This window comes from Balaenoptera ricei, chromosome 20 (genome assembly GCF_028023285.1).
Source record: "Balaenoptera ricei isolate mBalRic1 chromosome 20, mBalRic1.hap2, whole genome shotgun sequence".
Lineage (NCBI taxonomy): Eukaryota > Metazoa > Chordata > Mammalia > Artiodactyla > Balaenopteridae > Balaenoptera > Balaenoptera ricei.
Genome location: NC_082658.1, coordinates 56908699 through 56924598, shown reverse-complemented (window position 1 = coordinate 56924598; position 15900 = coordinate 56908699). Strand labels below are relative to the sequence as shown.

At 45.4% G+C, this 15900-nt stretch overlaps 1 protein-coding gene across 2 annotated transcripts in view; it reads right to left on the bottom strand.

Moving 5' to 3' along the window:
* Positions 1-1145: 1145 nt before the first annotated feature.
* CFAP52 (cilia and flagella associated protein 52) overlaps positions 1146-15900 on the bottom strand; it is a 35726-nt gene continuing 20971 nt past the window's right edge. For both annotated transcript variants that reach the window (XM_059908463.1, XM_059908464.1), the window contains 6 exons: positions 14390-14538; positions 11383-11528; positions 8688-8839; positions 5512-5614; positions 2667-2778; positions 1146-1428 (listed from right to left, as the gene is read on the bottom strand). In XM_059908463.1, the coding sequence (XP_059764446.1) occupies positions 1253-1428; positions 2667-2778; positions 5512-5614; positions 8688-8839; positions 11383-11528; positions 14390-14538 (838 nt within the window). In that variant the 3' untranslated portion in view covers positions 1146-1252. The remainder of the gene's footprint in view (positions 1429-2666; positions 2779-5511; positions 5615-8687; positions 8840-11382; positions 11529-14389; positions 14539-15900) is intronic.

The following is a 15900-nucleotide window of genomic DNA, read 5'->3' as shown; positions in this document are numbered from 1 at the left end:
CTCACCAGGAAGTTTTCCGGCTCCCGGGCGCGCCCCCTAGGAGGTCTCATGTTCACTCCGTACCGCAAAATCCCAGCTGAATTGTTGCCCAATGAGAATTGACTTGGCATTGCCTTGCCCTTGATTCCCTGGAGACTTCGCTCACTTTATCCTGTAACTGTCACGTTTATAATTAATCCGGCAAAGTCTCGCAAAGTGAATTTCTCATCAATTTCTAGCTCAACAAGAGATTAGCAGGATGCATTATTACATGAATGCCCTGAAATGTTACTTATTATTTGATGAATAAGTGGTCATCATTTATTAAATATCCACCTTGATATGTCAAATAGGGCAGCAGCAGGTTACCTGATGCAGGGGGGAAAAAAAGCATTAAGTAAAGGATAAAGAATATGTGCAGAACAAAAGACTGTCCTGTGAATTAGAGACTTGAAGTGTTTCTGGGAAATACCGTTATTTACCCTCCCTGGAAAAGGACACCGTCCCTGGTTGGAAGGTCAGTACACAAGGTCCATTCCATCGCCCTTCTAATGGTAAGCAGAGGAGAAAGATTTTACGGTTAACTCCAGAAAAGCAACTATGAGATTTCACCTTTGATAATTACCCCCAAGATCCCCGACACACATTTTCTTTGAGAAAGCACCATAATTCATATTGAAGTTTCTACTCTGTGTCATGAACTCTGCCGATGCTTTAATACATTATTTCACTTAATTCTCACAATCACTTTTTGAGCAGGTATTCTTTACAAAAAGGTAACGGTATACTTTACAAAACGGAGTATCAGAGAGTTCAAACAAAACAAAAACCCTACCCAAGATCTGGATCCAAACCCACGTCTTGCCCCAGGCAGCTTGACGAATGAAATGCTGATTAAGAAGGTAAATTCACATTCCTTATTTTTAGAGACTCACAGCAATGGTTATCTGTGGACAAATTATGAGGAAGGGCTGTGGGTTTTGCAGAGTCATAGAAGGGAGATTATGACAGGAAACCAACAACTGGGAACTTACTCATAATAAAAAAACTTTACAGTCTGGACGAATTATTCTTGAACACATCTCAGTTTTAATATACAATTCGAGAATATAAAATGCATTCTATAAAGGAAAGGAGAAACTTGTAGATAAAATATTTTGACCAAAGCACAGAAACACAGATGTGAGAAAGCAAGACTAGTTGTGGAGTTATCTAAGCTCAGCCTCCAACAGGACGGTATTCAATGCTGTGAATCCAGGAGGTCTCCAATGCTTCATGAGGGAAATGGGTACTTCCATCTCAAAATGGCCCCATCGGCACTCACGCTAATGATGTACTGATTTCCTGGACTTATCCGGATGCGGGTGATGTTGCCACTGTGTCCCACCCCAACATGAGTCACTTCACCCTCATTGTAATCCCAAACTTTGACAAGATGGTCATTTCCACCTGAAAATGACAAACAGTTATATGGCATTGCTGCAACAGAACAGAGAGAAACAGTCCTGATTTTACATTACTGGATCGTTTTCAATACATTCCCCATGTGCTGATTTAAAGGAAGAAAAACCTATCTTTATAAACACTCTTTTCCTTGATTATAAAAATCTAGATCTGTTGTAGTTAATTTGGGGGGAAAAAATGTAAACAGGTGACATCACCCTTGATCCCACCATCCAGAGAGAACCACTAGTAACATCTTGGTTTAGTTCCTTCTGGTCTTTTCTCTGTAAGTTACACAGATATACATCTGAATATGTGATTGGGATCATACCGTGTCTAATTTTATATCATGCTTTACGTAAATGTGTTTGTGAAACTTTTATTGATTTGGAACGTTAACTGGTTACTGTCTGGAAGAATCAAAGAGGCTGCAAGAAATGAGACTGATGCTGTTTCAACGGGCACATTGTGTAGCGAATGCCCCCTGGAAATGCTGACTGAAAAGCCTGGCATTGAAGACTTCAGTAGGAAATAGCAGAGCAAGGCAGACTGAACAGCCCAGCCCATGTAAAGGCCCATTTCTTTCTTTTTTTTTTTTTTTTTTTAATTTTTATTTATTTATTTATTTATTTTTGGCTGTGTTGGGTCTTTGTTTCTGTGCAAGGGCTTTCTCTAGTTGCGGCAAGCGGGGGCCACTCTTCATCGCGGTGCGCGGGCCTCTCACTATCGCGGCCTCTCTTGTTGCGGAGCACAGGCTCCAGACGCGCAGGCTCAGTAGTTGTGGCTCACGGGCCTAGTTGCTCCGCGGCATGTGGGATCTTCCCAGACCAGGGCTCGAACCCGTGTCCCCTGCAGTGGCAGGCAGATTCTCAACCACTGCGCCACCAGGGAAGCCCTCTTTCTTTTTTTTTTAATTAATTTGTTTAAATTGAAGTATAATTGGTTTACAATGTTGTGTAAAGGCCCGTTTCTTTCATCGCTGCCCACCACAAAAAAAAGCATGCAGTGGAAGCTTAGGTTTTATTTGTGCCCCTAAGGCTCGTGAGCAAATGTTTCCTCTCGTTGAAATGTGACTTCTGGATTTTTCTTTCCCAGCCACACCGGCTGCAGTGTTCAGGCCTGAATCTAACCACGTTGCCCTTTAGACCCTTTTGTGGTCACTTCCAGTTGCCTCCCGCCTGGGAGTTCCACATTCCCATTTAAATAAGCTGGGCTTGGCTTTCTTCTCTTATCCTAGGACTGACCTGTGACAAAGTGCACTCCTTCCACGGTGATATCCATGCCGTTTATGGCCCCGGACAAGGAGCCATCCAACTCTCTGATTACTGACCCATCAAACACTTCCCAGTAAGCAATCTGGAATTCAAGAACGAAGCATGAGGCAGGGTTCAGCTCAGTGAAATCATCCACACGCATGCTAACAAAAGAAGGTTCTACTTTATATAGCAGATAGCAAAAATACACCCTGGGATGATATACCAGCTGAAATTATAAATAGGCTAAAGCAGGGGGTGGAGAAATCATTTTCATATTTTTAGTAGTGGCTTTTAAATTTGCATTCAGTTTAAAGAGGTGTTGATATGCTGGTAAACTGGATTGAGACAGAGAGTACTTTTGGTCAGATGGAGCAGATTGAGCCTGAAGGAAGCTGTAAAGGAGAGAAGAAAGCGGCCACTGCAACCACTTTCCCAATTCTGCTCTTAAGAGGAGGAAAGTGAAGCTTTCTTTAGACCTGGCGGGAGGGGAAAGCATTTCCTTCCTCCAGCTTGGGGAATGAGCAGTTCTGGAAAGTTCTGGAGACTGGGCCTTACAAAGTGAGCTCTCACTGTAGCTGGCCCTCCCTCTTCCTCACCCCACCCTTATGCAAAACCTTCTCTTCTGCCTCAAAGCAACAGAACATTCCGCAGGGATGGGTTTAAACAGAGACGGATCTTAGTCCCCCCCCCCCCCCCCACCGCCCCCTCCTGGGCCAAGGAACTAGGTTAGGGGTGGAAAGGAGACAGGGGCTCAAGGAAGGAAGATTTTTCTCTGAATATACTGCTTTTATACTTTTTGAACTTTGAACTTTGTAAATGTACAACCAATTCACAAATAAAATTTCTTTCTAAACATAGAGCCCTTGACCAGGAATCAGGAGTGGGAACTTGGGTATTTCACCCAGAACTTTCTCTCTGTTTCATGTTGATGGCAACTTGCTGTGTTCCCATCATTACGCCAGGAATCTGTATTCCTCTGAATTTAGCTAGAAATGGTGTATGCTATTTAAAATTTTTCTTTTCTTTTTATTTATTTATTTATTTTGCTTTATCATTTCTATCGATGCTCGGTCACTTTAACAATAAAGTTCTGATTTCATAGTAAAAACATAAAGGAGTATGAAAGCATGCCAAAATCCTAGTTTCTCAGGAATCACATCCATGTAAGTCATTGGTGCTTGACTACCAGCTTCCTTGACCAGGGAAGTCAAAGTGAGCCTCTCCTGGGCTTTCCCAAGTGTCCTCTGCCAGGAATGGTCTTCCCTGAGATCAAAGCATGGCTAGGTCCTCGTGGCACTCAGGCCTCAGCTCAAGTGCCACCTCCTTAAGGAGGCCTCGCTGACCATCCTTGCTAAAACAGCTTCCTTCTCCCAGCCATTATCCTATAGCCTGTTCTATATATTTTTAGCTCTTTCACCATCTCGTATCATCTTGTTCACTTATTACTCATTGCTCTTTCATGGACTCATTTACATGTGTACTATCCAATTCCATCCCTTCCCACCCAAAATTAATACAGACGGTAGGTAAGCTCCATGACAGCAGGGACACTGTCATGTCCCCAGCACTTACAGCAGTTTGACAGATTTATGATTTATGGTTGGAATATTCTGGTCAAAATTCAAATAAGAGGGAAATAGATTGTTTCAAGTCTCAAAAGCTGAAACCTAGAATACGGCAGATATCACAGTAATTTAGAAACAATATGAACCGTCCATCAAAGCATTTATAGTGAAGTGGTGATTAACTCCCTAATATCCATCCCACCCCAGTGCCAAGAGGAAGCCCACTTAGACCACAAGTCAAGCACAGGTTGGGGGATGGGCAGACATAGGCCAGTTTGGGCGGATGAGACACAAAGAAACTTAAAAACCTACAGAGACTGGAACACAGAGGCAATTCTTCACACCCTCCCAGAACATTCTGTGTCGGGCAGATCCTGGTTGGACCAGGCAGCATTCCTTGGGTTTTTATGACAAAGTGTCTCAGGCAGTCGTTCCCAATCACCTGGGAAGCTTAAACAGGAAAAAGCCCCACTCCTAGATTCTAATTTGGGGGGTGGAGGTGGGGAGGGAAGGTACCTTTTGTATTTTTCCCTCAATACTTTTATACTTTTAACTCCATTAACTTAGCCTGTATCTGGCAAAACAATAAATATGCAAACTCTTCTTCAGTTATCTCAAAGTCATCTCAAAGTCTACGTTAGGGGTATTCAAACCCAGTAATTGGATGTGCAGGTAATCAGGCCAAGATCTGGCTGATCTGATGTGGCTGGCAGGGTGGAAGACACCCCAGCTTCCTTGCCCTTCCATGTGCCTCTCTCCTGAAGCCTCTTGCTTGCTCCAAGGGGGGAATATTCCCCCCAAATAATGGCCAATTTTCACTGAAGGACATGGACTCCTTAGCTGAAGAGATTTTTAATATATTGATGAAGTAGGGTGATGAGAGACGAGCTCTATTGTCATTCCATTTGAATTTAATCAAAGTGACAGCTCCTTTGGGCACAACACTTCCAGCCTTAGGAATGTCCTCATGATCAAAACCAGTCCTTACTGAGTGCCAGCTATGCGCCAGGCCCCCCCGCTTTTAGCATCATATTCAATCACGACTTTAATCCCCACAGCAACTGCATGAGGCCAGTGGTGTCGTCACTTCCATGTTGCAGACAAGGAAGCAAAGGCACCCAAAAACGTTAGGGAGCATTTCCAAAGTGACACGGCGGATCACCAGCAAACCCGTGGTTTGAACGGGCGTGGCCTGACTCCAGAGCCTGTACCCTCAGCCACAGGGCTTCACTGCTCTTCTCTTGTACCAGAAAGATCTTGACTCTCACCTTTCTGTCTGTCCCGCTGGTGATGATTTGGAACTCTTCAGGGTGGTAACAAACACACTGGAATAAGGTGTTAGCCAGGATCATCTGATTCCTCCTAAGACGCCTGAAAAACAGATTCCAGAGCTGTGAAACATGACTTTCTCTTCCTGAGAAACCTTATTGACTGTTTTCTTAAAAAAATAAATTTATTTATTTATTTATTTATGGCTGTGTTGGGTCTTCGTTGCTGCACGTGGGCTTTTCTCTAGTTGCGGTGAGTGGGGTCTACTCTTCGTTGCAGTGCGCGGGCTTCTCATTGCGGTGGCTTCTCTTGTTACGGAGCATGGGTTCTAGGCGCACGGGCTCCAGTAGTTGTGGCTTGGCTCACGGGCTCTAGAGCGCAGGCTCAGTAGTTGTGGCTCATGGGCTTGGTTGCTCCGCGGCATGTGGGATCTTCCCGGGCCAGGGCTCGGGCCCGTGTCCCCTCTATTGGCAGGCGAATTCTTAACCGCTGCGCCACCAGGAAAGTCCCCCTTATTTACTATTGAAACTGGATTTGGTAAAGCGTGGATGTGGGTTGGTTGATTTATCCCCAGTAGACTTCCTGTGAGTCTGCCCACTCCACTCAGCAACCTCCCCTTGCACCTGTTGGGAGCAGTCAGAAGACACTGGCAGGGGCCCTTTTCTAAAGACGAAGCACAGAACTCAACGGGAAGCCTCAAGTTCCAGTGAGAAGGAAGTAGGAGAAGCTGAACTCAGTATCAACCTTCTGTCTTCCACATTTGGGACTTTATTCCTGAGGCCACCGTCCTGAAGTGAAGGTCCCTACAAGCTGAGTAGCAAAGTGTGGGGGAGGGCTTTTTAAAAGTGGGTATTCTTGGGCCTTACCTCTCCCTAGATTTGGATCAGTCGGGGGGACGAGGCCAGCAGATCTGCATTTTTAATCAGCATCCCAGTTGATTCTGCTGTGCATAGTGGGTTGAGAGCCACTGCTTCAGATACGATACCAAGACACACGTAAATATCCCTTCTCCTTCCACAGCCCAGGAGGCTGGGTGGCCATGTCACAGGCCAGGAAGTTTTCAAACAGGGAAGCTGAGCTGAGCAATTTTAAAGATTTTGGCACAAATGAACCAGATATTCCTGCTACACACAGGGAGGATTTAAGGATTTGAGCTGGTCACAAACCATCCACAGAAACAAGTTCCGACCTACCCTTCTAGTTATATATTTTCCCAATGGGAAGTTCAAGTGTAGGCTAACATCTTCTGTAAGTGTGACCCTGGGACCAGCACCAGGGGCATCATTTGGGAGCTTGTTAGAAATGCAGAGACTTCAGGACTTCCCTGGTAGCGCAATGGTTAAGAATCCGCCTGCCAATGCAGGGGACACGGGTTCGAGCCCTGGTCTGGGAAGATCCCACATGCCGCGGAGCAACTAAGCCTGTGCACCACAACTACTGAAGCCTGCGCACCTAGAGCCTGTGCTCCGCAACAACAGAAGCCACAGCAAGGAGAAGCCCGCGCACCACAACGAAGAGTAGCCCCCGCTCTCTAACGCAGCCATAAATAAATAAATAAGTAAGTAAGTAAATAAATAAATGTATTTATTAAAAAAGAAAAAAGAAATGCAGGGACTTCCCTGGCGGTCCAGCGGTTGAGACTCTGCGCTTCCCCCGCAGGGGCCGCGGGTTTGATTCCTGGCTGGAGAACTAAGATCTTACACGCCGTGCAGTGCAACAGAAAATAAATAAATAATTTTTTTTTAAAAGAGAAAAAGAAAGAAATGCAGAATCTCAGGCACCGCTCTAGACCTACTGAATCAAAATCTACATTTAAACAATATCCCCAGGTGATTCGTATGCATAGCAAAATTAGAGACACACTGAGCCAGAAGACAGAGCCTTGCTTTGGTTTTTGTTTTTTAATGTATTAAATAAAAAGTGTCCTGGGAATTCCCTGGCAGCCCGGTGGTTAGGACTCCACACGTTCACTGCCAAGGGCCTGGGTTCGATCCCTGGTCGGGGAACTAAGATCCTGCATGCCGAGTGGTGCAGCCAAAAAATTAAAAAATTAAAAAATAAAAAGTGTTCTACCTTTGCCTTTTTTTAATTTAACTTTTTAAAAATTTTATTGAAGCATAGTTGATTTACAATGTTGTGTTAATTTCTGCTCTACAGCACAGTGACTCAGTTATACGTATATATTCTTTATCATATTCTTTTCCATGATGGTTTATCATAGGATAGTGAATATAGTTCCCTGTGCTACACAGTAGGACCTTGTTGTTTATCCATTCTGTATATACTAGTTTGTATTTGCTAACCCCAAACTCCCAATCCTTCCTTCCCCCACCCCCTTTGCCTTTAGTTCCATTGTTTTCTCCCCAATCTAGAACATTTCATATCCTTTTGCAATATCTCTATATAGACATCTGTCTATCTATCTATCTATCTATCTATCTATCTATCTATCTACCTATCTCTTTCCTCCCATCTCTGTACTTATTCAAGTCTCTCTAATGCAGTTACATACAGGAGTGAGGCATCTTAGTGGTAGAGGGGTGGTCGGCTGGGAGAGGGGTTGGAGGAATAGGGTATAATTCTAAATAAAAGACACAGAGCAAACATGCTTATAGTCAAAAAAAAAGCATCCTTGGAAATCCTGTGAATTACTCCAACAGTCACGTTCACATGCTTTGGTCCAGTTAGCTTAGAGTCAGGCAGTCTACGGGGGTTACCATACACTCACAGAATAAGAGGTCCCTGAGAACGTGGCAAATTGATGGCACCGCCCCACTCCCACCCCCATGGCAAGGTCACTCTGGGCTCGACTGGACAGTGCGGAAGGACCAGAGGAAATGCTTGCGTTATTTACATGATTGCCTTTCTCCCCCTTCTGGAAAATTCTTAGAGTTGCATTAGTGTAAGTTAAACCATGTCTCACCCTGTATATCCAGAAAGCTACTTCCCTATCTGTCCAGAAACTTCTAACATCCAGCTCTTCCTGGAAACTCTACCCTTTCCACCAGTATCTGTGAACTCTGAACAACCATGGGGATGAATGGCTTCTGACGAACATCCCTTTCCTGTTGCCCAAAGTAAGATTTCTACCCTTTGTTTGAGTCTTCCCTCGAGTTCAATAAGATGCTGGAATTGGGTTCTGCATCACTCGGTCCTCCCCATCACCGGTACCTACACGAGGTCCCAGATGATGCAGGTGCCGTCCGTGCTGGCCGTGACGCACTGCTCGTTGCTCTTCGTCACCCTGATGCAGGACACGGAGGACTTGTGCTCCTTCAGCGCCTCCTCCAGCTTCCGGGTCTGGTGGCCTATCTGCCACACCCTCACCTGGAAGCCACAAAGCACAGGCTCTCGATTCCAACTTGGGAATTCTTGAAGGGGGTTAAAATAAATAAAAATAGAAAAATGAAAAGATTCCCAGAGCTTCCTCACCTCCTGGGCTGACCTGTTTTTCTAACTCCCTGTTCTCATCTCAGTTGAGGGAGGTAGGGATGCCGAGTTGCAGGGCGGGAATATTCTTCCGTGGAGACGGGGAGATGCCTACCAGGGAACCTACACCTGTTTTTACTTTAGGGCTGAGAAATACATCGGACACCCGCTGCTAAAACCAGTAATGCAGGGGCTGCTGCTAAACCGAGTGAAATAACATGTCTGCTCATTTCTGCTGAGCATTGCTTTCAAATTTCTGCTGCCATCAGGGCATCTCTTGGGTACCCAGAGCCATATTTAAACTTTCACAACAGCTGCTCAGTCTCAATCATTTAAAATCAGTGGTTCTCAACTCGACTGAAGCCAACACCCACTTTCAGTAACGAATACCCCTTTGCTATCTTGAAATGAAATGCAGAGGTGATACAACTACCTACACACAAAATTTCGAAACTGTCAGTATGATGCCCTAACTGTAATAAAAAGGGTAAGTAAAAAAGGAAAGTTATTTGGTTATAACAGTAGGGCCTGTAATGGATAAACGCTCTGTCACAACTATACCAGAGAACATAATAATGTAGTCGGATGCTTCTTATAATGAATGTGTTGGACTTCTAAAAAATAAGAAGAGCAGAAATTATTTTGTGTAAGTGATATAAGACAACAAAGGAGCCATAGTCTAGTTGAACACTAAACTGAAAACTAGTGTTGGGATCAGTAATAACAGACTAAGTTATTCGCACCTGACAAGAGGAAAATAACCTTAAATGAAGTAAGAAAAACATTCAAAGACACTTTCTTAGTCAAGAAGATGAGGAAGTGAGGTTATCCCAAATGAGCCGGGCCATCTTCCTTGCTATGGTGTTCAAATAACTCAGTATGTCTTGACATGGGACAGGTTGATGACTATTGCCAGAGAAAACGAATCCACAATCCTGAATGTATGGAGGCAGGCAGTGACTCTCTAGCAAGGGTGAGATGCAGATGCTCTAGCCAGCGTGGCGTGGGCACCAGCCAAACAGCGCAGGACTGGAGCCTTGGATGTGCTGGCCATTAGCTGTGGGATGGCAGGGAGGTTTGGGTATAAAGTGGTGGGATTAGGGTCTTCGCAACTCAGGTAACGGCCATTTACCAATGAAAATGGAAGTAAAATACTTAAGGGTACCTTAGCAACCCCAGTATTCAGACCAGTGCACCCCTGCAGACCAGCAGCAGCCCTGGTCTCTAGTACTTACAGAGACCTTGAAGACTATGTCTCTTGGAAGAAAAGGTCTGGAGTAGCTGTGGGGAATGGGAGCGGGCATTGTGAAAAGACTGCTGATCAGGGCTGGGGGCGACGAATCTGTTTTGTGCGATTCCCTCCTGTAACCCTCCTCAGCAAGGTCGATGCCCCCAAAGGCTGAGGGCGCAAGCAAGGATGCTGTGGGCGTTAGCGACAGCGTGGCTGAAGGGATGAGGGAAGGGAACAGAGCCGCGAGGGTGGTAATGGGCAGAGAGCAGGGCGATGGTCTAGGACTAGGTGTGTCTGTGGAGCATCTGCAGGGTTTTGTCCTCATGGAGATGTGCTCTGAACGTGAAATGCACACCAGGTTCTGAAGACTTCGTACAAAATAAAGAGTGTAAAAAAACATCTCACTAATTGGAGTACTGCTATCTTCACTTTATCCTTTACTTTTACAGGAAACTGAAGCACAGAGAGGTTAAAGCACGCACCCTAGGTCACACAGCTGGAAAGTGGCCGAAGTGAAATCTGAGCCCAGGCAGTGTGGCCCCAGAACCCAAACATTCAGCCACTAACAGGTTTGATCCAAACTCTGCCAAAGGCTACGTGAAGATGCTGTATCTTTCTTCTCCCTGGGTTATTCATACGATAGCATGGGGAAAGGGAAGGAAAAGGGAAACGTCCTACGTTGTGAGAGGGAAGGCTTTGGGATAGGAAGAAAGCTGGAGAGTAGGGGAGGGGAGACACTGAGATGAATTTGTGAAAGATGTTTTAGGCTCCTTGAAATGATGGAACGAAAAGGTCGAGTGTAATAATTTTAAAATGATGGTCGAAGCATCTGGGTAGATTAAAGAATCGATTCTAAAAATAGCATCTCCTTTAAAAGATGAGATAAAGACAATTGATATAACTGGTTTTTGAAGGAGAAAAAAAAAGTATTCTAAAACTCTGGCAAAACACCAACTTGGATTCCTAGCTCAATTCCCTGTAGAATGATTTCACGTCTGTATCCTAAATGTCCTTTCTGGGAACAAAAATATTGATATGCGTATTTATATTATTAGAACTTTAATTTATGATGTATTTCAGAGTTTCATCAAAAAATTTGGTCCCGCCTGATTCCTAGTACAGGTGAAAAAATCAAATTAGTGGCCTGCTATGAGGCAGTTGCTCTAAACCAAGGGCTATTTTAAAAGGATTCTGCCTTCGAGAATAATACCTCCCCTTCCCCACCGCCGCTGATGACCCTTTTACAGTCACTGGTGGTGGCGATGGCCGTCACTCCAATCCTGTGGGCGTTGTTAATGACGTACATCAGCCGGCCTGTCTCTGGGGCGAAGGCTCGGATTTTACCGTCATCCCACGCTGGCACGAAAGGGAAACAAAGGCAGGCAGGATGAGTATAGTCACGCTCTCTGCAGACTGCGGCTCTCTTAAGTCATAAGTGAGAGACAGGACTGGGGGCAGTGGTGGTGATGGAGGGAAGAGGCCGATCTCCCACCAGGTGCCAGGAATCATAGCCCCCTTTTCCCTGATTCCCCAAACTGGCCATACCTCCTGAGGGAAATGAGCGACTTGCCTTAGTTGAACCTGCCTCCAGGTGAGCCCCATCCCAGGAGAGAGAAGCGGGAGGCCAGCTCCCACCTCTCCCATGAGCCGCAAAATTTGCACATTCAAGCAGCTGGTTGATCATGCCTCTGGGATGTAGAACTTAACACCTGCAAATAAATGTTGGCTTCCCACCCCTCGCCCCCATTTAAACCCGTTGCTCCTTCTCCCACTCGCATCATCTTCCCCATCTCAATAAAAGTCGCTACCATCCATCCAGCTGCTCAAGCCAAGAACTTCAGAGCCATCCTTGATTCCTCTCTATTCCATCCACCCAACCCAACCCAACCTCCGATCCGTCACAAGTCCCATCAGCATTACAATTTGAAAACAGTAAATCTGGCCACATCTCAACCCTTCCCCCCTGGGACCACCTTTGTCCAAGCCACCAGCATCTCTCTCCCGGATTATTATAACAGCTTTCTCCCTAGCCTGAGACTCTTGCTGTCCTGCAATCAATTATTTATGCAGGGGCTAGGGTGAACTTCTTAAAATCATGTCACCTCCTTGATCAAGAACTTTCAAAAAGCTTTTCCCACTGCACTTGCAATGAAAACCAGCTCCTTAATTCTCTACAGTAACTAGTCTCTGCTCCCTTCCTACCTCTTCAACTTCCTCTAATACCACTCTCCCTCAACCCTGACCCCAACCTTACCCTCTAAGCTTCAGACGCACTGGTCCTCTTTCTATTCCTCAAACACACCAAGTAATTTCCCACCTCAGGGCCTTTGCACTTGCTGTTCCCTCTTCCTGTTATGTTCTTCACCTGGCTGGCTCCTTCTCCTCACCTTTAGCATCAGCTCTGCACCTTAGCAATTTTAAATAGGATGCTCAAGGTGGATCGCATTTCAGCCAAGACTCGAGGCAGTGAGGTGGTGAGAGAGTGAGTCATGGGGCTCTCTGGGGAAAGAACATTCCAGGCAGACTGAACAGCTACAGCAAAGGCCCTATGTGTAGCATAGAAAGAGCAAAGAAGCACATATGGGGCTTCCCTGGTGGCGCAGTGGTTGAGAATCCGCCTGCCAATGCAGGGGACACAGGTTCAAGCCCTGGTCTGGGAAGATCCCACATGCCGCGGAGCGACTAGGCCCGTGAGCCACAATTACTGAGCCTGCGCGTCTGGAGCCTGTGCTCCGCAACAAGAGAGGCCGCGACAGTGAGAGGCCCGCGCACCACGATGAAGAGTGGCCCCCGCTTGCCGCAACTAGAGAAAAAGCCCTTGCACAGAAATGAAGACCCAACACAGCCAAAAATAAATGAATAAATAAATAATAATAATAAAAAAAGAAGCACGTATGGCTCGAGGGGCTGAGCGGTAAGAGACAAAGTAGAGGTGAGAAGGTGGGGCTGGGGGAGAGAAGTCGGGGGGGGGGGGAACTTGCAGGCAATTGCAGGGACTTTGTCTTTTATTTTTAAAAAGGAAAAGAAACGTTGAGCCCTAGAAATGGCATGATCTGACTTACACTTTAAAGAGTTTTCTGGCATCTGTGTTGAGAGCAGATCGGGGGAGAAGAGTAATGGGCAAGAGTAGAAGCAGGGAGTCCTGGCAGGAAGCTACTAGAATAATCCAGGAGAGAGAAGGTGGTGGCTGAGAGGAGGGTGGAGATGATGAGATGGATGGGATCTGGGACATACTCTGAAGGGGGAGCCATCGGGGGGAAGCAGGGGTGCGGTATTAGAGGAAAAGAGCAGGTGATGGTGACTCCAAGATTCTTGACCTCAGGGTTTGTTAGTTCTAAGTGTAATGTACGCCAAGAGCTCCTGGTGACCAGTATGTGGAGAAGACACGCCCCAGGGGAGAATCCAACATGAGGAGACAGAGCCAAGAAAAGAGGGGATGAGATGGGTTTTATTTTATTTTATTTATTATTATTATTATTATTTTTTTGGCTGTGTCGCAGCATGTGGGATCTTAGTTCCCCAGCCAGGGATCAAACCCGTGCCCCCTGCAGTGCAAGTGCAGACTCCTAACCACTGGACTGCCAGGGAAGTCTCCTGATATCACTGTTTAAATAGCTGTCCCTAAACACCCACTTGACTTTTCATTCATGTGAACCAGTGAATTCACTTTTGACCACTGGGGAAATCTGTATATGGATTGAACATAAACAATATTAAGAAATTAGGATTTTATAGGAAAATGTTTTTAGAGATGCATACTGAAGTATTTAGAGGTAGAATATCATTGTGTCTATAATTTATGTTAAAATATTTTGGCATAACATAATCAATTGAATTAAAAATAAATCCCCTTGGAGCTGTAACTTAGTTTAAGTAGTTTTTAATCTCTTGAACAACAAAAAGGGTTCTCACTCAAGTGCCCTGGACTCGCTAAGGCCTCAAATCCACTTTGTAAATGAATCACCGAATTTCCTTGCTAGAGAGAAAGCAACATGCTCTCTGCAGCAATGCGGGGGAAGAGAGATTGCTGCTTGGTAATTCCTAGCTCAGAAGGAATCCCAGCTGGACAGGAATTCCAAAGAGAGGCTAGATGAGAAGCAAGTGGACAGTGGGAGGCTGTTCCAGCTCATCCCCATGTCGAGCCTGGCAGGATAAGAATGGCGAGAACCAAAGTCACAGCTGGAGCCCGAAGCCAAACCCTGGCACACCGACCTTACCGGAAATGATGCTCTTGCCGTCCCTCATGAAATCGATGCCACGGCAGGTCATGTTGGGTACAGTGATCCGCAGCAGCTCCCTGTTGGACAGCGTGTGCCACACCCGGATGTCCTTCTTGGCACAGGTGGCAAAGAGCTCAGCGGTGCCACTGCAAAGAAGCCACCAAGAGGATAAGGGATGCAGCCATACGAGATGCACAGTGTTTCTCAGGTGCCGGTTTGACACTAAAATGGCCTTCACGAGGATGTAGGGAAGGATGCCTTTAGACACCTATTATCTCAGGCTTGATGGCCTTACAGACTTTTTGTGTAAAACGGCATGTGATGCCCTCAAAGCATCTGTGGACAGTCTTTCATAGTCTTGGGACTTCCCTGGCAGTCCAGCAGTTAGGACTCTGCAGTTCCATTGCAGGGGGCACGGGTTTGACCCCTGGTCGGGGAACTAAGATCCTGCAAACCACGCGGTGCGGCCAAAAAAAAGAAAAATCTTTCGTAGTCTTTTCTCTTACGAAGGGTTGGGACAAAGTTGCTCAAAAGGAAAATGCCAATTTAAAAGTCTTTCAGTGTCCTGTTGATGGCAATTAACACATGAGAAGAAATACATCTGTGGAATATTTATATTAAAAGAGACTAAACAAACCTTTTCCTGTAAAGGAGACAATCTTGTTAAAATTTCAAAGAAGAAAATGACAAGGGCTCTAGAATTCATGTTTGCAGACAACCCAAAATACTTCTTTGCTTAGTTATGAGAAAATATGAGATTGTGAACAAGGAAGAGAAACCCAAAGCAATTGGTCTGTTGGGTTTTTTTTTCCCTCAATGGACAACTCGTAAATATAATGAAAAATGTCCAAAAAATTACAGATTATTCCAATTTGAGAAAAAGGAGTCATACCAGGGTACAATAAAGACCATCTGCTTTATAAGTATGCATTTCTAGGGACTTCGCTGGTGGTCCAGTCGTTATGACTCCCTGCTTCCTCTGCAAGGGGCATGGTTCCATCCCTGGTTGGGGGAAATAAATTCCCACATGCCACAGGGCGTGTCCAGAAAAATAAAGTATGCATTTCTAGCTACAGTCCTTGTGGAGACTGGGCTTTTAGATTTAAATACCTCTCAAGAAATTCCTACCTATCAGCATAAGCACATCCATAAAAAGAGAGCCCCTCTCTCTTAGGTTAAGATCTACTCACTTTGGAATGAATGGAAAAATAAGTGGATCTTTTCCACATATTTAGCTTTGGGGCTCAGAGGTAAAATTATGATGCTGGACTACTACCTAGAAACAGCAAGTTCTGGGACTTTCCTGGTGGTCCAGAGGTTAAGACTCCACGCTCCCAATGCAGGGGGCCCGGCTGGGTTCGATCTTTGGTCAGGGAACTTGATCCTGCATGCATGCCACAACTAAGACCCGTAGCACCCAAATAAAATAAATAAATATTTTTTAAAAAAAAGAAACAGCAAGTGCTGGAACAGGAAAGCAGGAGCTCCTTGCCAGGCACTTCTGATGA